At 39.6% G+C, this 21,454-nt stretch overlaps 1 protein-coding gene across 2 annotated transcripts in view; it reads right to left on the minus strand.

Annotated features, from left to right (window-relative positions):
* The window catches only part of LOC121512353 (lisH domain-containing protein ARMC9), a 41,484-nt gene that overhangs the window by 4,938 nt on the left and 15,092 nt on the right, over positions 1-21,454 (minus strand). For both annotated transcript variants that reach the window (XM_041791586.1, XM_041791585.1), the window contains 12 exons: positions 21,163-21,253; positions 19,927-20,050; positions 17,715-17,854; positions 16,950-17,026; positions 16,204-16,278; positions 15,362-15,452; positions 14,994-15,046; positions 12,324-12,422; positions 11,821-11,936; positions 10,442-10,566; positions 7,900-8,005; positions 3,470-3,660 (listed from right to left, as the gene is read on the minus strand). In XM_041791586.1, coding sequence (XP_041647520.1) covers positions 3,470-3,660; positions 7,900-8,005; positions 10,442-10,566; positions 11,821-11,936; positions 12,324-12,422; positions 14,994-15,046; positions 15,362-15,452; positions 16,204-16,278; positions 16,950-17,026; positions 17,715-17,854; positions 19,927-20,050; positions 21,163-21,253 — 1,288 coding nt within the window. The remainder of the gene's footprint in view (positions 1-3,469; positions 3,661-7,899; positions 8,006-10,441; positions 10,567-11,820; positions 11,937-12,323; positions 12,423-14,993; positions 15,047-15,361; positions 15,453-16,203; positions 16,279-16,949; positions 17,027-17,714; positions 17,855-19,926; positions 20,051-21,162; positions 21,254-21,454) is intronic.

Raw genomic sequence — 21,454 nt, forward strand, 5'->3', positions numbered from 1 at the left:
AAATGAAAAACAGACGGATAAACGCAGAGTATGGTCCGTCTGTATCCTTTTCATAAATTAGCCTTTACTTGATATTTCCTGCCTTATAACTTTTGATATATTCATCTGCCATCCGTGCAGCACACATATTCTGATTGATAATTTTGTCCTGAATAATTAATGTCTATATCTTGATTGTGCTTAAAAGGGTTGAGATTCTACAGGCATTTTTGCATAAAAGATGCAAGTGGACAAGAAATAGCAGCTGGCTTGGGGTTCCAAGGGTTGAAGGTCCATATGAATCATGAAGTTGAAAATTGCTGTAATACATGATGATTTGCCATATGTGTACACACCATGCCCCCCCTTAAGTCAGGGCCTGCCCCCTCAACCACAACGTCTAGGGTTCGCCCTGCAGAGGAGGCTGTTTTTATTTTTTGAAGTTGTTTTTTTCTTACCTACTCTGTGAATAAAGACAAGTTCTGATTTCCCCTTTACATTCCACAGCCAAAGCCAGAATGACAGTAACAACTGCTACAATTCTTCCACTTTCTCTGACTGCTTGGAAACCTTGCAGGGATCTCTCATCACTTAAATTCCACCTTGTCAACACGACTAGAGTGGGATAATGCTGTTTTTCCATCCTCTCATCATGGAGAGGGAGCAGTGACTCCCATCTTTGTTAGCAGTAGTTGAGTGGGGGGTCATTTACAAAAATGGCTTCCCTATCTTGCCCCAATCAAAGTAGTGGCTCTCTCAGTCTTAAATTTTGTTTTTCTTAGCAGCTGAATCCACCAAGCAGCAAATATCAGACATCATACAGCCTTACAGTCAGTACAAGCTGCCTTCCTGAGACAAAAATTAAAAGAAAGTTTCATAAGAAAAACAGAAGCTGAAAGGAATGGAAAAGCAATAAACTCTAAGATGTAAAGTAATCATCTTGTTTGTCATTCCATGCACACCTGCTTATCAACCTTTAACTAAAACCACAATCACCTGATTCCATTGTGAGTCAGTCATTGTAAACTACAATCATAGCACACATTCATGCTGGAGGAAGTGGTAGCTTGAACCAACCATTAGGTCCTGTTGTAAGATGTATTGTAAGAGCAGCTGGCAGAAGAGCCGGAGGTAATCATTCATCAAATGCGATTAAGATGTATGAGAGCATAAAGAGATTTTATCTTCCAACTAAGAGCACCAGAGCATCTGACCAGGGCATCTTCTCTGCAGAGTCTCAAGTTATATGCTTTAGATGTTAAGGAGGCAGCGGATGAATATGTTGCTAGGGTTTGGGATGGGCAAATGACAGTTTATATTCATATACTTTTGGGGATCTGGTATGGTTTCAAATATCAGATACTTTGAAATTACAAGTTTAGATGCTTCAAAACATGTCAAAGCTATGGTATTCATGGGATAAATAAAGGCAACTGGGTGTAAGAATCAAAGTGTTATGTAAGAGCCTCAAAATAAAGAAATGGCAGATTTTGTTTCAGAATTCCTGTAAAAACTACGGAAATCTATGTGTGTAACTCAAGATGTGAGCTTGGGGGAAACTGCTGCAGTGTGATTTGTCGTCTTAGAGAAAATTCCACCTTTGTCAGTTCTTGTGTGATTGTAAGTCTGCTTTTGTTTTCAGAACAACTGAAGTGGGGAATTCTTGTAAAACCAGTTTGTCGAAGCTGCCATTTAGTAGTGTGTCGGAGGAGTTTATGGTCACCCGGGCGAGAGAGGTACTGCTCTACAGAGACTCCAGTGACATCAGCGAGTTGATGGGAGCAGTGGCTTCTGGACGGGCAGGGCTCAGCAGCAACCCAAGACCCCGCTACAACAAGGTCGGGGGGAAGGAAAGACGCCAGTTGATCTAGGAGGAGGTCCGAGCAGGGGTGGAGGAAGCCCGCTGCAGTAGAACAGTAGGGATGCGGCAACAGGGGGCATGGACTCGATGGGAACAGGCAGCAGACCGACAGATCTCGTGGACGGACCTATGGAAGTTGGAGCCACACTGGATCAAGTTCCTTATCCAGTCAGTCTACGATGTCCTCCCTAGCCCATCCAACCTCTTCCGCTGTGGCCTGGCAGACACTCCACAGTGCCCACTATGTCAGAAAGGAGGCACGCTGGAGCACATTCTGTGCTGTTGCCCAAAAGCCCTTGGACAGGGGCGCTACCATTGGCGGCACAACCAGGTACTAAAGGTCATTGCAGAGGTAGTTAGTTCAGGAATCTCGCGCAGTAGACAGCAGCAACCAGCACCAGCCAGCAGCAGCCAGTGAGGCAGGCCATTGCTTTTGTCAGCGCAGGGGAGAAGCCACGGCAGTGCTCGAGCCAAACAGGAGGGCTGCTCGCAACGGCTCGGGACTGGCAGCTGAAGGTCGACCTAGGGAGACAGCTCAAGTTCCCAGAGACCATCGCAGTGACCACACTCAGGCCAGACATGGTTCTGGTCTCTGAAACAACAAGACAAGTGGTCCTGCTGGAGCTGACTGTTCCCTGGGAGGACCGGATGGAGGAGGCCTATGAGAGGAAGAGAGCCAAGTACGAGGAGCTGGCAGATGAGTGTCGGAGCAGGGGATGGCGGACCCGGTGCATCCCCATAGAGGCTGGGTGCAGAGGCTTCGCTGGCCAGTGTCTTGTCAGGGCTCTCAAGTTGCTGGGACTTAAAGGACCGCACAACAGGAAGGCCATCAAGAACATCACCGATGCCACAGAAAAGGCATCGAGATGGCTGTGGATCAAGCGGGGGGGATCCATGGACCACTCTTGCTTCTCAGACACAAGTCAGGACTTGATCACCCCGGCTGGGTCAACTGGGCGAGGGTGTATGATGTCGAAAGACCCGAAACACCTGAGGACCCCAGGAACATCACTGAGGATGTGTCTGAGTTGCACCAAAAGGTGTTTGTCAAAGCAAAGTAAGGAGTGGGGACATTTCAGTAGTCAGGGGAGTGTGAGAAACAGAGGAAAGTATGAACTAGCACAAATTAAAGTATGGAAGAACTATCATCATCAAAACTGTTGTTTTCTGACACTAGAACAGTTTAAGGAAAAGTAAACAATCAACTACACACCATTAATACAAAGGCTATTATTGGATATTGTAATGGGCTACTGTTTAATTTCCATAGTTCGTGTGAACCATTATTGGGTGCTGCAAATAAATGCTAATTCTCCTTGGGGTATACATAGAAGACTCTATTATATATCAAGAAAAAGGCTCTTTGATTTTTCACATTTTCAGTGCTCTTATTACTTACCTGTGGTAAAGTTTCTTCCTTTGTTATATTTCATGGTTAGTTAGATTGTTAAGCAGGATTTGATCCAAACAACCAATACCTTGAAAAAAGAAACATCTGATGTTTCTTAGCCCAATTTGACATTCTGAAAAGAACTGGACCCATTTCCTGCTGGTTAACATCCAAAGTGTCTCAAAGAGCAGACAAAGTAACCAAGCAGAGCAGACAGTTGCCATCGTCGACTTGCCTACCTCCACTGTGTTGTCCCCCTCCTCCTGTTGAGCCAGCAGAGCTTGGCCGGCTACTCTGCTGTGGCTCTGACTGGGAGAACTGGGGTGCCAGAGTCAGACCTCGAGCCTGGCTGGCACTGTTCCGGCTGGTTGGCGTGTCAGGCGTACGGGGAATCTTGGGTTGGCTTTCAAATGCAGGACAATAACCATCACTAATGGATGAAAGGGATAAAAAGTGGAAAGGAAAAATTATCAGGTCTGCACCATAGAATAACAAATAATACATCCATACCAGCCTTTCGAGACAAGACATTAGTAGTTTTTATTGACTACTTAGCTGACTCACCTGCTTTCTGTAAGAACAGAGGTCATTCTTTAAACTGAAGAGACACTATGATCCAGGACAGATCTCATTTCACAGATGGTTTTATAGCACTGAAATCATGGCAGCTCCATACATAGTACATGGGGATCAGTACACTGATAGTACATCAGCCTTGTACAAGCCTATGACACCTGATCGTAACTGAGCTGAAATCTCCACCTCTGATGATAGTATGGCAAAACGGCCTATCAATACTATCATGGTATCAAGAGGGGACAGTTATCAGTAGGGTAATCAATACCAAAAAGACTCAAGTTAACAACTCAATATGATCATATCATGATATCATACATAAGATGATTTATTTTTGTTATTTTTCAACCTACAAATTGCTGGTTTTGGCACTTTAAGGCACTTTCAAAATTCTAAGAAAATCGTACAGAATGACAGACACTCCCCCTGTATTAAGTGCAAACTGTTGGAACTCCTTCCTTTCAGTCCAGCTTATACTACAAAACTCCAGCCACATTGTAATTTTTCTAATTTCAAGTCAAAAATATTTTATTTCACTTTTAAAACCACATCCCACAGGTCAGGTCCAAATAAAAATCTCACATCAAGGGTACAAAACAAATACAAAACAAGTATCAAGGATCAAGTATTTTTTTGTTGAATGTCTACACCTAAACTATTTTGTAAATATTATTTCTAGACACAAAGTGAATTTAGCTAACCCACTGGCAGATATTTGATTGTTTTGGTCTAGTCTGTCCAATCTAGGATGTAACTCGTCCTGGTATATCAGCTGCTTTCTTCTTTTTTGGAGTCTATTAAAAAAAGAAAGGTTTAATTTGCCCTCCTGTGTGATATCTTTTTTCAGCTAGCTCAAAACAATTTGAGCTGCTGTGCCCTCTATTAGTGCCATCTGCTTTTACTGTATGGATTCTACTGCCAGCATCTAATGGCAATAGCACAGTTATTAAGTTCTCAGCCTCCAGTTACTGTCGTACCACTCCTCCTCTGATGTCAATGAATCAGAATCTTTTCAGTCTAACCAACATTACACAAAGTTTATTCACTTGATAGTATACTCACCATTTTCTTTAAATGCAAGGTTATGACCTAATGAGGGAGAAAAGTGGTTAAAACATGGAACCAACCCCTGCCAATCTGTTTAGTGGTGTTATGTATCCAAGCATGTTCCTGAGGTATCCTGAGATATGATGTTTATCTGGGCTTGTTAGATGAATTTGGTAGGGGTGGGAGAAAAAAATCAATACAGCATAGTATCGCGATATTTTGTCTTGTGATAGATCGTATCGTCTCGTCCACCAAGTATCCATTTTTTAAAATTAATTGCTAATATGAACTGAAATCTATGATCTTGGAAATAAAATCAATTGTCCAGTGAGGTCAGCAGAGTTGACGGTCATAGAGCAGGAGAAAGTTAGGACAACAAACATGGAAGCACCAGGTGAAGGACATTAAGAATGCAACCATGGCAGGAATAATATGGACATGACACATGAGGTTTGCAAGAAGTGCTAAATGAAAATAAGATACTGCAGAAATATGACAAACATAAGGGCAAGACTACTGCTAAATCAGCTAAACGGTTGAACAAAAAGGTAAAGATCGCAATATAATCGAATCGCGACCCAAGTATTGTGATAATATCGTATCGTGGGGTCTCTAGTGATTCCCAACCCTAGAATTTGTCAAGTGTGGCTTATAATAAGCTTAATTAGATATTTTTCAGGGTTGTCAAAAGATTGCATTTTTAATCACAATTAATCTCTGAATTTCTGAAGTTAACTCTAATTTATCACACTCTTTCTATCGCATTTTAAAATTCCACTATTAACAATTTAATGTCATTTTAGATTTTTCTACTGTCTTAAACTAGGGGTAATGGAATCCTTGTTTAGACACAGACTTATTTTTTTGGTAGATCGCAGATTAACTTAACTGTGGAAAAGTATACTTGTTATGGGTTGAAAACGAAATAAGAGAACATTAAAAAGGTTCAGATGACTGACTTGTTTAATGAGCTGTCTGTAAATTTTTCAGCAGGAGCAGTTTTGGACTTCTTTGCATCACTGTGGCTGCAGGTAGAGTCTGACATGCCTTCACTAAAGTGTACTGAAAGGGACAATAATGCATTCATTGTAATTTTAAAAATTAGCGCACTAATTGTGGACCTTGAAAAATCACAATTGCCTTGATCAATCTTGACGGTCCTCATTTATCTACAAATACACTTGAATGGATTTATTGTTTTTGGAGGATACACATCCTTACATTTTAAGCTAACTGGATAAATAAACTTCTCTTTTTGATGCAGATTACATAATATTTGGTGGTTTATTTACCATCACAATGTTTTACTTGTATCAGTGCATAAGAAGCAGACGTTATTAACACAGATGAAAAATGCATGTTAAAAGTGAATCTGAGACACTGGATGTTCTGGATTTGGATTAGTCAGGTGAATCTGGCAAATGTGGCTTATAATATTGTAATTAGATATTTCTGACCCAAGATTAGACAAACACACATGCCTGGATTTGAGTTTTTGCAGTACACACATCCTTACATTTTAAGCTAATGGGATAAATAAATGCCCTGAGAACACTATTTCCACAGCTGTTTTCATTATGCTCACATTACTTTAACACTAGATAATATTTACACACCATTGTTGATTCTTTGATACAGATTACATAATATTTGGTGGTCTATTTACAACAATTCTTGGTAGAGGAGAAAGGCTCTATTGTGTTGCTGAGAGGGTGATCTGTAGTTGTGTGTCTGGAAGTCTGAGAAACAGTATCACAATGAATAAATGACTCCTCTGCCTCCAGTCAGAAACAGTGAGGGCCCAAACTCTGCTTATCAGCCAGGAGCCGAATGACCCACATCCTGTGAAGCAATCCTATACCATAATAGACGGATGGGTTTCACTCGATTCATTCTTGTTTCTACTCTCAGGAGTTACATTGGCTCCAACATCCCTGATATCATCAAGTATAACTGAATGTTGCAGACGATTACAAGATTGTCTAGTAACTTAAAAGTGAAGGCAAACATAGAAAATCTCTTTGCTAAGTTTCAATCCATGTATATATATATATTAAAGAGTTTGCCCTGAAATCTCCTTTTACTAAAAAAAGTCTCCAAACTGGCTCGACATGCTGAAGTCTGTATTGTGAAGGTGTTTTACGTTCCTGGGGGGTGCAGTATGGAGGGAGAACTCAGGCGGTTTCCTGGGACTCATTACTCTTGGCGGGATTCAGGAGTCAAGTTCCTCTGAGATTTAAAGGAGAGGAGAAGCAGGGGAGCTCCGACTGAATGGGTCCCTTTGTGGATGCTGCTCGTTTAAACGCATGTCACAGTCTCACAGACCAGCTTGGCTGTGCTGAGTCACCCGTCGGTGTGCAGCAACACTCCTGCCAGCTCTCTCCACAGCCACACAAATACACTGACATGCAACTCAGGGTTCACCTCAGCTGACTTGCACTGTTTATCTTTTTATCACCACGTCTTACACTGGTTTAGTGCCTTTTATGAGAGAAAAAAATTAACTGACTGACATTTATGATGATTATAAAAGACTAAAATACTGCACCTTTATGGATTTATGGTTGTGTTCAGACAATGCCTTTGTTTTTTTTTTTTTGTTCTTTTTTTGAAGATTTATTTTTGGGCCTTTATTAGAGAGACGAGGACAGTGGAGACTTGGAAACAGGGAATAGAGTGGGGAGAGACATGCAGTAAAGAGCCACGGGCCGGATTCGAACCCAGGCTGTCCGCGTACATGGTGCGCGCCTTAAACCATGAGACCATCTGTGCGCCCGCCTTTGTTTTTGAAATGACTTTCATCATTGCCTGTGTTAGATCTGAACAGCTTATTTCAGACTACTACAGTTCATTATAGTAGGGTAAGACTGACACGAACATGTCATGATTTCAACAACATAACAATCTTTAGTTGCAACCATGAACAATATCATTCCATACATATGGCAACATCAACAAACTCACTTTTTCAGTTTTAAAATTGTACAAGATTCTCCCTTTATGCTATCTGTTTGTCTACAAAGTTAACATATGTGAGTTAGTTTACCTGTCAGAGTGTCCATTGTGATCTGCCTGGGACCGTTCTTTCCTGGCAGCCCCTTCATACAGACCGTCCAATTCTGATTCCTGGGACAACCGGCCACATTCAGAATCTGAATAACAAAGAGAACGACGTTCAGCTCATGTCTTATCTGTAACACATTCTGTAGCTTTTAAACAAGCCATTATCAAACATTTTCCTTTTCCCTGTTCCCTGATTTCTTTTTCAATCCATAACAAGTCAATTTTATCCATGGTTATGTTCATGTCATAATCTTGAGTGTACCCAAGTTGCTTATTTTCTTTCAAAATAAAAGCAGGTCTTTATTCAGCCAGGATGTCAACCACCCTTTATTTAAGACAGTACATACACCTAAAATGAAACAAAATCAGTTTTGAATATGCATAGTGGAATTTCAAACAGATACAGTAAAGATTAACAACCATTAAGTACATAAATTCTGAGATTGATAAAAAACATTTTTTAATCATTTGATGGTCTTACAGTGTTAATTTTTGGGAACTAAAATATGACTATAATGTTTTTTTCTATTGACATTATTCCCAGAGGAAGATAAGAATAAGATTAGCTAAAAAATAGATCTTTGATCATGATAACTCTCACAAGTTAAATTAAGGAGACAAAAGCGAGACTAAAATGTTAGTGCTGGACAGTTAGACATTCAAATTAAGAATGGTCCAAGGCACCTCTTTCCCGATTTGGCTGAATGCAAATTTAAATGTCCTTCAACTGACGAGTCTAAACAGTCAAATTCAACATAGGGTCAATTTTGTCATCAGGTATGATGTGAGCCTGATTTACTCTGGGGACCATGGCTAACATTAGTGGCTAGCTCTGCCAGCTTTTGTTTGTCTTTGCAGATTAAAATCATGCTTTAATTAGAGGCCTCTTTTGCTTCTGTTGAGTAGGTATATATATGAGTATAACCCTTGACAACCTACATACCCCTTTATTTCCATTTTCTACTTAAAACAAACAGTCATACTGCATTGTTCATGCTACATGTTAACTGCTAAGCTTTCCAAATTTATGACCAATAAAGTTATGGGGGAAAGCTATGACAGGAAGGCAGCAGCCATTAACTGAAGTTGAGTGGCTTCTAGTGGCGGGAGGCTTCATTACAGTTTAAAAGAGCATTAGACAGGGATTTCAGCTCGTGTTTGACAGGTAATTAGTGTAACCAACTCGTAAATCTTGCTTCAGCTAATTTGATACATAAATTCAACTGTTTAACCATTGAACCATCCCTTATTCAAAATCCATCATGTCTTCACTGTGAAAATAATCTGTCAGATTACCAGCAGTGATGAGGCAAGAGAACATTTAAGGTACCGTATGCCACTATTTTCTGCAGTATATTTCAAAGTAACTCAAATATTGACAATGTGAATGACATTGTTGTATGATTGTTTCACATTTATATTAATTTACAAAATGGATAATTAGACTAGTTACAAGAAAATAAGTGGCTTGACTTAAGCAGGGCATACACTGTGCGTCTTTCGTCCGATTCAGCCATGAATTTTAAGTCGCACGACTCACTTTGAAGTCGGGCCGACTTTCAGTCGGATCGGGCATTGTTTGTAATGGTGTGTACAGGGGCACACGGCTGACCACAGCCTGACTACGACAAGCTGCTCCTGACTGGTTGGAAGGACTTCTGGCATGTTTGATATTTTGCTCATACAACTTCAGACACCCCCACAGTCAGAGCAGAAATGCGAGCAGAATAAGCAAATTTGGGGTATTGTTTTCCTTTGTAAACTGTCGGACGACGTCCTAAATTACCATGACAACAGCTGGAATGACTTTCTGATGCACCCCCAATCCCACTATGATAAAGGAAATACACAAGCAGGAAATATTCCTACGCGTGGACCTGCAGCTGACACGGATGGTGATGCTGTTTGTGTGTCTGGGATAGAGAGTGGGAGAGAGAGAGGATATGACTGGAAACACTTTACCCTCAGTGTGTGAGACTTTTTAAAAAGGAAATTCTACAGATTTTTGTCACAGTCTGTCCTGACTTCACTCGTACAGTGAGAGCTCTCAAGTTGTACACGAACATTGAACCGTTGAGTTGACATTCTGCCACGAGTGTCATACGGTCGGTTTGAAATTACACAGTGTACACCCAGCTTTAAAGTAAAGGTTCAAATCTAAGAACTTTTTATTTACTAAAATTGGACTAAAATGTCTCAAGCACTCGTTGACTAAAACTAGATTAAAACTTTCAAGAATGAAAATGACCAAAATGAGACTACATCATAAGGATATTTTAGTCTAAAGACTAAGCCCGAAACTACAACTAAAAGAGCTGCCAAAACTATCTGCTGTCATAATTCTGACATGAACTAACCACTGATCAGCACTTTGAAGGGAAATATAAAAGTCAACATATAAAAATAGCAGAAATTGTATATCTTATAAATAGATACCTTATTTTGCTATGATTGATAGATATTTTACATTACTTTTTGAAAAACTGCTATTGATCTTTAAATCTTTGTAAACAGCCTCCACCCACCAATGCTGTGACGCAGGGAGTCAGCTGTGCTGGGGCGACTGCCAGAGCGTGTTGGAGGTCGAGAGTTGTGTTGGGAAGGTGGGAGGCTCCCTCCTTCAACGCCCTGACTGCCGGATCGATAATCCCTACACATGACACAAACATACATATGTTTCAGGTTTAATATGATTTTAGAACAGGACATTCACACTAGTAGAGCGAATCATTTTCTTCCTCACCTTAAAACTTTTATCTAAATAACCATGGTTATACATAGCTCCAATATGATACATACATATTGATTTGTAGTTTGTTCTAATACCAGTGTACCAGTTCCTGGCTGTAATTTGATGCCCCATATCTCTAAGGTCATGTCATGTTAGGGACACCAATCCTACACAGCTTTCATATCATCACTTAACAATAATACTCTCTCCTTTGTAGTTTGCCTTACAATTTCTAGCCTTTCAGCTCTAAAAGGTTCCAGTTTGTCCCCCTCACCTTCTGGTGACTTACTTAAATGAACAATTCCATGAGTTTGATTAATGATAGTACCTCGTCCTATTCTCTCTTTGACCCACTGAACTAGTTTGAATGGCTGTGGGGTGCACATTGTCAAAATGTACAACAAGCTGCCTGTCCTGTTGAAAAAAGATCCACCTGGGAATAAAGGGCACTAGACACCAATAATCTTTATCTGAGTTAAGTATTCCCAGATATTTTCCAAACAGTGTAAATCTAACTCTTTATTGTGACTGCACAGAACATGACCACAGCATCTTGAGCATGAAAACTAAACTGATCCTGCACCCTTCTTGCCAATATAATGGATTAGGCATGAATTTTAGTCTAGAAAATAGGACAGTGTGTGTTTAATTTTACAATATGTAAGTACCCAATTAAGGACTTACTTAGTTGAATCGTGACTAATTGTTGTTTTTTCGACTTACTGATCCAAATTCTCCTTATTAACATAAGAGACAACCCATTTATCATAACAATCATAACTATTTGGCCTCTATACTTAAGACAACAATTCATTTCATGTCATGACTTTTTCCTCACCCAGTCTGTATCATGGTAGCTACCCATTTACAATACAGAAGGGAAACTGCTTGATGATCTTGATGGGTAATTTTGAGAACTGCATCAAAGTCATAAAAAGGTGTTATTAATACCAAGATAAGATATTAAGTCATATTTTATTTGGAGAAAAACAGTTAAACCCATATTAGAGAAATATAAAAATTAAACAGAGAGCACCCCTAAATAGCTGGACTGGAAAAATTCTTGTTTCATAAGATGGTGTTTGACTGTCAAACTGGCAGTTGAATAAGGCTCTTTATAATGAATCATTAAGTACTTAAATATTTGGGGTAATCCCTAGTGTTTAAACTCACCCTGTATTGACATTGCGATGAGAACTTGGGGTGACTGGCCGTTGTAGGGGTTCATCAACACATGGCAGCTGCTGAGGGGTCATCTTCCTCTTTACTTTTGCCATGTTGGTCATGATCTATGCAAAAAAAAAAAAACCTTTTTCATTCCTAAGAATGTTAATGTTTGTCCATATTATAGGAAGGATCTGGATTTCACTCATGCTTATCAAACTTTAATTATTGCTGAAATTTAGCACTAGCATTAAAAAATCTTAGTTCATGAGAAGTTACAGTCTGATGTCTTTTGGCATGCACATAGGACAGTACAATCAAGGTATCAACTTCTTGCACTGACTAACTCTGCACAACAGGAACAATCACCAAATCTCAAGATAGTAACATGCACAGCTTGCACAGAAGAAACTTGCCACCTCAGTGGGAGTAGTTTAACTATCATGACCTTTTTTAGGTAACTGTGAAGTGCATGTATAGGAGTGTACAGAGAATGTGTGTTTTGCACTTACGCCCAGGTATTCGGTTGTGAGCAGACTCTCCCCACACAGCTCCCTGGGCTGTGGTTGGAGAACTTCTTCTATATCAAGGTCTGCCTCCATCAAATCCTCCTGTCACAAGTCAGTGATAGGAAATCAGATAAAAAAAAAGACACAAACCAACAGATACGGCAATAAAATAATCAGAAGGAAGATAGGTTGAGAAAATTATGTGAAGAAGCAGTACACGTTCAAAATCCTGGTGATGTGACAATTGAATAAATGGTTAGCTTGGAAAAAAATAGATTTTTTTGGTATAGCCAAGAGATACTCAATGGGGTTCAGGCCAGATCAATTGGCTGGCCAATCAGTAATACCGGGGCCAGCAAACCAGTTTCTGTTAGTTCTGGCTTCACTGAGGGTGGGTGCCAAGTCCCACTGGAAAAGGAAATCAGCATCTCCATAAAGCTTCTCAGCAGATGGAAGCATGAAGTGCTCTGAAATCTCCTGGTAGACAGTTGACACGATTGACTCTGGACTTAATAAAGAGACCAACAGCAGCAGATGATATGGCACTGCAAATCATCACCGACTGTGAAACTGTCACACTGGGTTCCAAGCACCTTAGATTCTGTGCCTCTGATCTTCCTTCAGACTTTGGGACCCTGATTTCCAAATGAAATTTAAAATTTTGCTTCATCAGAAAACAGGACTTTGGACCACTGAGCAACAGTCTAGTTGTTTTCTCTTGAGACCAGGCGAGAAGTTCATGATGCTGTCCATGGTTCAAGATTGGCTCGACACTGAGTACACTACACTTGTAGCCCATTTCCTGGACACATCTGTGTGTGGTGTCTCTTGATCCACCGACTCCAGCCTCAGTCGGCTCTGTGTGAAGCTCACCTAAAGCTCTTGAATCTGCTTTGTTTGCTGATCCTCTGAAGGTTGAGCTCATTCCTGCTGCTTGTGCTCTTTTTCTCACCACACTTTCTCCTTCCAGTCAGATTTCCATGAATATGCTTTGAAACAGCCTGCCCTTTCAGAAGTGACCTTTTGTGGCTTACACTCCTTGTGAAGGGTGTCTGATTGTCTTCTTGAGACCAGTCAAGTCAGCAGTCTTCCCCATGACTGCAGTTGTGTATACTGAACCAGACTGAGAGTGAAGGCTAAGGGAAACTGTAAATTGGACATTTTCACAATATTCTAATACTTTAAGATAGTGTTTTTTTGTATTTTGTGAGCTGTAAGCTTTACTCATCAAGAATATGACAAAAGAATCTTGAAACGCTTTACTTTGTTTGGATGAATCTAAAATATATATAAAAGTTAACTTTTTAAGTTAATTAAGGGAAAAATGAACATATACATGGCATTCTAAATATTTAGATGCACCTGTATATGCGCTTACTTTGGTTTTGGGGTCATTTGTGAAACACAGTAGTGTAAGAACTGGTTAAAAGAATGCCTGGCACCCCGTCACAACAATACAACCAGTGTAGTCTACATGTATTGTACCCTTAAAGCCATTGTAAATGGACTGGATAGCAGCTACAAGCACACCTCGTCTAAGATCAAAAGGAAATAGAATAAGGGCACTCACACTCCAAAATTGTTACTTGACCATGAGGGGAGCAAGGGCACACACACACTCCACATGCATACATCCACTTCACCTCTAGTCATTCCCTGCTTTAACTTGCTACCATCTACGAACCTTATCTGGATAACCCACTTTACCATTGAATCCAATCTGCCAGGCCCATCACCCCCTCTGTGCACTCATGTGCATGCACAAACACACAGGCGGGAGACACCCAATATCTGTGTCATGCTGAGATTGCCATCTACAAGTTTGGGAAAGGTGTCACATATGAGGTGTCCTTTTCTAGCTGCCCTTCCTCTCATCCTCATTTTTCATCCATACCTTGTTTCTTTTGTTGGTCTAGGTCCGTTGATGTTCTGCTATAGAAAGTGGTGTCATGGGTTAAACTGATTTTGACAATAAAAAAACAAAACTTACCATGGCTACAAACTCAAAAACCCTCTTGTTCTTATATTGAGGAATCCCTCTCTTTTAAGCTTGCTACATGTGAAAAAAGGTTGCTACAAAAAATAAACAATAAGAGTAGTTGCTTCTACTTCCATGCTTCTGATCTATAAAATGATGTTTTATATGTGCATCCATCTTCTGGGATACTGTGTATCATTGAGCACTGAAGTTTATACATCAAATTTCCAAACCATAACTCAGCATTGTACTCACTATGATCAAGTTAGCCAGCCACTCATGAGCAAAGTCATTGGCATATCCTTAATCCATCTGCTTCCAACATATTTGTGTAATTTTAATCATGTAAAAAGTGCTGGAAGCTCTATTCTTCCCTCAATTGGGGGGCAGCCTCTTGACATATTTTAAAAAGCAGATTAAAGGCCCTGGAGAAAGATGTTTCAGCTTGCAGATGCTCTGACTAATGATTTCCTGCTCTGTGACTCAGGATTGGTTGATCTGTGTTTGTAACTGCTCTATGTTTGCTGTTGTCATCTTGATAAATCTGCTGCTGCCTGTTTTGGCTGGGATACTCTGGTAAATAAGGAGGCTTTCCTGGTTAAGAAATGCAATATAGATTCATGTCTAAATGGGTTAATTAAGAAGGTGAAGGGCAACAGTTTATTATGTTCAAACAGCTTGAATGAAGGACTTACATCGTTGTCCTCCTCCTCTTCTTCATCATCCGACTCTGGACCCTCTTCTTCAGCTGAATGGAGGATTAAACACAACGGCAACAGTTCAATAAACAAAAGCAAATGGTACTACTTGATGTTACACTGCAATATGTATTTATAAAGACATTTACAGTGTCAATACAGATACAAGGAGTGAACTTTAATGTTGAGTTTTTCAAGATATCTAAAAAAAAATGAAATGGATAAAGTAACATCTACTGTCCTTAATTTTTTTTTATGCTTGTTATTCTTAAATCTTCAAACAGAGCCAGGTAATTCTTTATAAATTAAGAAAGTTAATCATGTCTATAGAGGAGTACTCCCTCATAATTTAGAATTCAACTGACCTGAGTTCAGCTGTTTAATGATGAACTCAATCTGTCTGTTAAGGTCTGGGTTCTGCTCCTTGCTGTAGCAGCGGAGGATCTCCTCTACACTCTACAAACATGGGAGAAAAACACATCATACCATGTACTCAGAATGGATAAGAAAAGAATCAAATAGAAAATACTTTGTCAACTTTACATGCCATGCAAAGGCAGAAATTTGGGTTGCTTGTGTAAATAAATGCCATTTCTATACACAAACACATTTAAACCATTAAACAAACTTAAAATGCATCAAGTACAAAGTAGAAACGGAATAAACTACAAATACTGCTTCATAATTTTATGCCTATATTATATAATATGCCTCCAAGGCTGCCCAATAGGGAAGATAAATCTATTTATGCTGTAGTACAGTATATTCTCTTTTCAAAATGAAAACCTCTTATCTTGTAACAAAATTGCTTGTTTAGGTAATGATGGCTTGTATGGGCACACTGATGTAAACTATGAGGAAAGTAATGTCAGACTTCATGGCTAAGCTGATGTACCTGAACATTAGGGTGCCAGAGAATAAAGTAGAAGGATCTGAAATAACTTCGAAGGAAAATTAATTAAAAATCTGGACGATAGGCAAAAAAAAAAGCTAAAAATTGGATAAAGTGCCAAATGAGCAGTGAAAAGTAGTTGCAGAGTGGAAAAAAATGGGATTAGAGTGCAGTGGCTGAGTCATATGACCGTGAACACCTGCTGTTTCCTCTCCAAACACAGCCCTTGTGGTGACATAAGAAGACAAATGCAGAACGACAACACAAACTGTGTCTGTTTCCTGTGAGCAGGTGAGGACATTTCTTCTATCTCACCATCTCTTTGGCTTCCTGTCTCACAGAGGGAATACACAGGATACTGTAGAGGGCTCCATTCACATACGGACGAATCTGAGGAAAGCAAAGTCACACAGATGCAAACAGCCTTCTTATTATATCATATTCTTATGACCTCAAGCCAAAGATGTTTTTTGTTCTTTTAAACAGCTGGTATGAACATGCAAGAGCAAGTAAAAATGGATATGACAAGGAAAGAATGCACTAGGGGTAGATATTTCATAGACATGATTTATGTCATTCTATGTAACGCTGTAATAATCCTAACAGTAATGGGATGGCAGTATTTTAAAAACAATTTAACTGCCCTCCAGAATTGCTCACAACCTTCTATAAAACTGCATGAAGATACTGTTGTTTGTTTTACCGACTTGCATGTAGTTGTAACTCATTTCTGTTGGAGCTGCCAACGTTCTGGAGGGCATCATAAGGTTTTCAACAAGCCTCGATGTGCCTGATTTGGTTACAGAAGTTTTGGCTTTGGGGTTTAACAGGTGGCAAAGATTTACTCATAAATTTGTGCCAATTTTCCATTTGATTAAAGGTTAAAGTGAATGATCTTGTGCTGTGTATATCAACCTTAAAAATGAGTCAGAATCTCACAATAATGCATGTTAACATATGACATGTTAGCTGTGTAACTTCTTCGATTGTGTTGTATGTGGGACTTTCATCCATTGTGCATGTAAAATCTATGTGCAAGTGTTGACAGATGTGTGAATCACCTCATGGTTCTCATGTCCAAGAAGGTCAGTTAGAACCTTTAGCACATGCTTGGCGTTCTCTGCACACTTCCTTTTGCCTGCACATACACAGACATCCAAACACACACAAAGACACAGAAACATACACACACAATTAACAGTTCTTTCTGCAAATGCTCAAATGTAAACATGCTGTTTGTTAGAAAATTAATAATGTGATCTGTCTCTTATTCTTCCCTGTTTTCTTGTATCTTTCTTTTGAATAATAATAAAACCACTAGTAAATCAGATGCAGCGTAATATTTAAGTACTGCTGTCATTTCAAAAACAGGCCTCAGGCTACTCAGACACAAAAAGGGAGAGTGTCTGTGTGCATGGTGTATGTGCAGTAAACTAAAGATGACATAAACAAAGATACACTCCAGATATGATGTAAAAGAAAACAAGAGAGAAGAAGAGTGCATCCATATTGTGGTCAGGAGAAGCTGTAAATAATCAAATCTGTTAAGTATGCAAACCCGAACAATTATGTCCTTTCTCTACCCATAATAAAATCATCTAATAGGACACTGTTAAAGAGAATTTTTGTGGCTTTTAAAGGTATCAAGTTGATCTATGCCTGCATCCAGACTATTTATACGTTCTGATTTCTTCATATTGTCTTGGGTGGACTTAAAACACATCCTACTGAGATATAACAGGGACAGTTAAAGTGGAGACAAATTTTAAAACTTATTGGCATGTGCTTGTGTCTTTGTTTGTTATCTGCCTGTGCCTCACTCTAACCTTTTGTTCGTAGACACAGGTTCATGAGAAGAGCAGCAGAGTACTCCAGGGTGTAGTCACTCAAGCAGTCTGAATCCTGCAGCTCGTCCACCAGCCAGCGAATCAGGTCATCTGCTATCATAGAGGTCTGCTGACCCCTCCTGATAAAACATGAGGAAAAATTATTGATTGAGCAGAAACAAAGCTGTTTGATTTAAGATCTAAATGTTTTTTTTTTTAACTGATTTTTATGATCTGTCTTGGAACAGGCTGTTCTGTGCCCTGCTGGTGACTGGTTATTCAATCAAGAGGCTTAAGGCTGGCCACACACTAGATGATTTTCAAATCTTAAACGAGACCACAGAAATAAGGACAATTTTTTAATATGATTTTTTAATACAACAACTCAGCCAGGCTGTGAGACCACCAAGACCGCATACCTGTTGACCTGCCAGCGACCTCGCCTGATCACATGAACTCAGAAGAATAACAAACATGTATGTCTATCAATACCAGAGGTGGGAGAAAGTCATTGTTTTGCAAGTCTCAAGTAAGTCTCATGTCTTTAATCCCAAGTCTCAAGCCAAGTCTCAAGTAAAGACGTGCAAGTCCAAGTCAAGTCTCAAATAAGGACAAGACAAGTCGAGTCAAATCCAAAGTCATAGTCTTGAAATTTTCGAGTCCTTACAAGTCATAAGCACTTTTTACCAAATAAAATGCCATTTTAACAATGTAACAATCTATCAAATTTGACAAATACAATGAAGGCATTTTGAATTGTTTTATTTGTTTTTAATGAAATAAGACCAGTGTGACAGAACTTAATCACACAGAAAAAGAGTGTTGACATAGCATTCAGGACATAATCAGTGCTAAGTGGTGCAACAACAAATGAACTTCTGATGACGTTGTACAGTCATTTTAACTCATCTAATGTGAGTGTGTGTGTGTCTGTGTGGTGAGTGTGTGTATATGTATAGGTGTGTGAGTGGATATGTGGATATGTGTTTGTGTGTGGTTGTAAGTGAATGTGTTTGACTGGTCAGCATCAGGTTTAAGGTGTTATAACCAGTTCTTAACCTCAAGTTATGTGTTATGTGTTAAGTTATAAGACCTCAAGTTATGTGAACACAATGACTGCCTCCTAGTGAATAAACAAAAAAAAAGAGCTGATGAATCATGGGTGTCTGTTTGGGTATTTATATTTCATATTTTGACATTTACTGTAGTTCTGTGACTCTGTTAACTTAAAGTTATGCTTTCTATTTTTTCCTCTCATTATTATTGCTTTTAGCTAAAGGGGGAGGGTCCCCATATTTGTCTTTGCCCTGGGCCTGCAAATGGCTTAAACTGGCCCTGCCTCATACCTGCAGCTCCCCCTCACAAATCGTTCTGTCCTGCCAGATTGTTGCTTCATTTTTCTGTTTCTGCCCTTCTGACAGTATTTATCACTGGTACGTTTAAGATCAAATAAAACACCCATGTTTGGACAAGTTTTTCTCAATTTTACATTATTTCAAAATGTGTTCTCTGTGTGTTTGGCTCGTTGATGATGACGTGCATCGTAAAAGTCATCATCAAACAGGAGTATGGGAGAGCATCGGTAGGGAGTGACTGAAGAAATGTGTTAAAACGAGGGCATTAGAAGCTTCAATTTGAACACAAGATAGCACACCTCTATGAATTAACTTTACGAAGACACGCGCCACCAGCGGACTTCCTCTTTGCTCTTTTACGCACGTTCCTCCATCCAGCGCGCATCCAACGGTAATAATACACAAGTTTTCATTTGAATTTGAAAGTTGAAGTCTGTCTTCTTTGTGTGGACTTATATTTATATATGATTTCGGGAGGATTTTTTTAAAGTAAGACTTAAAAGAGCTGTAACTGGTCACTAAAGAGCCACATGCGGCTCGAGAGCCACGGGTTGAGTATCATTGCGTTAGTTTGAATGGGGGCACATTTTACTCAACACACTCACTGAAAATCTCAAGTATTTTCAAGTCATCCGACTAAAGTCCGAGTCATCAAGGCTACGACACGATTTGGAACAGCAAAACAAATGTGTTGACACCACACAAATGAGTCTTATTCAGACAACTTGTCATTTGTGATGAGGCTCAACTTGGGATACATTGTGGGGTTGGGGAGGCAAATCTTACTTCAGAGAGGGCTTAAAATCCTGTAGTGTGTGGTCAGCCTTACAGAAGCTTTTAGACATTTAAAAGCATACCTGAGACTTAGTTTCTGTAGAGCCACTAGTACATTCTCTCTAGTCAGAGATTCTTTTTCCTCTGCCCTGAGAGCCTCTGTCAGAAGTTTGAGAAGAATGGGAATCTGGGAGAGGTAAACACGGCCTGTAAACATCAACAGAAGCATAGGATTATTACCAAAAGAGAGGAAAAAGCCATAAGTTGATCAGCAGAAATATCCCAAAGAATTGTTTGCATAACTGAAATAGACTTAATTCCATTAGCTGTGTCCTTCTTTCCTCTTAAGTTTGAGAATTAGTTTGACAACATACCCAAATTACACTTTAAATTTACTTGATTTTAAGTGTGATCAGGATAGCTCTAAATTTAGCAGTGCTAATGAATGGGAGATAGTTAACACTAATGTAAGGGTCTGACATAGTGCTATAGTCTGTGAGTCAACTGTTCCCTGGGAGGATTCTATGGAGGAATTGTATAAAAGGAAAAAGCATAGATATGAAGATTTAGAAGCAGAAGCTGAACAACTAGGATGGAGAGTTAGGGTTTGTCTGGTAGAAGTGGGATGTGAAGGGGTTGCAGTAAAGTCAGCAGTCAGGAGAAATAATGCCCTCATCTAAATGAGGGAGTAGGGGGAGGTAGAGATCAAGCCCAGTCAAGCAGGGGTAAGAGCTAGCCCCAGTCAAGGAGCCTTATTGCGTCTTTTTGTGTTTGGAGCTTTGATTGTTGCTAGGGTAGGTAGCATTGTCACTATCTGGAGCCTGGGTCTGTTGAAGGTGGCAATGCTCTACTATGCTTGAGATCACTACTCAGCCTTCCTGAGGAGTCATGGGACTAACTGAACAAAACACCAGCGAAGGGGGGTTCCTACTTGAGAACAATGGTGAAGTACTGTCTTCTTGCTTCCCATTGGCCTACAGGGTTAACTTGTTAAGACCAATATTAAGGGCTTAACTGGAGTATTGCATCTCTGTACTGAGCGCTTATCTTTTTAGTAGGGCACAAGTATCTTGTTTTTTACTTCAGAGTAGACAAATGACCTCTTGGGAGGAAGCACAACACAATACCAACACTATTTAACTTCATGTTACTGCCACTGTAATAAGGGTGATCATTAGAGGCAAAACCAAAGTAAAGATATGACAAAAACTGGAGTTCTGCCATTACTCCATGTCTCCAAATGCATCCAGGGAAAAATGATATGACTCAAATTCTAAGTAATAATGATGCTGAAGGAATTGTTATATCTGAGCACTTACCCTCTGCAAGGGAAGCAAATGCATTGATGAGTTGAGCCATGTACTGGCGGACAAGCTCGTTCTTTGATCTCATTAAATGAAGCACGGTTTTCTATGAAAAAGATTAAAAGCATTAGGATAATGCAGAACTACATCTCTTGAAATTAGGTACAGTTGTTTACCAGTTATTTACTTAAAATTACCATAACTTAATGCTGACATTTCAACATTTTTCAAACAGCATTCTCCAGCTCAGGTTTCTGTACTAAATGTTCTTTACAGTAGTAATATATTGCTCTGCCATTGTCAAGCA

This window comes from Cheilinus undulatus, linkage group 7 (genome assembly GCF_018320785.1).
Source record: "Cheilinus undulatus linkage group 7, ASM1832078v1, whole genome shotgun sequence".
Classification (NCBI taxonomy): Eukaryota; Metazoa; Chordata; class Actinopteri; order Labriformes; family Labridae; genus Cheilinus; species Cheilinus undulatus.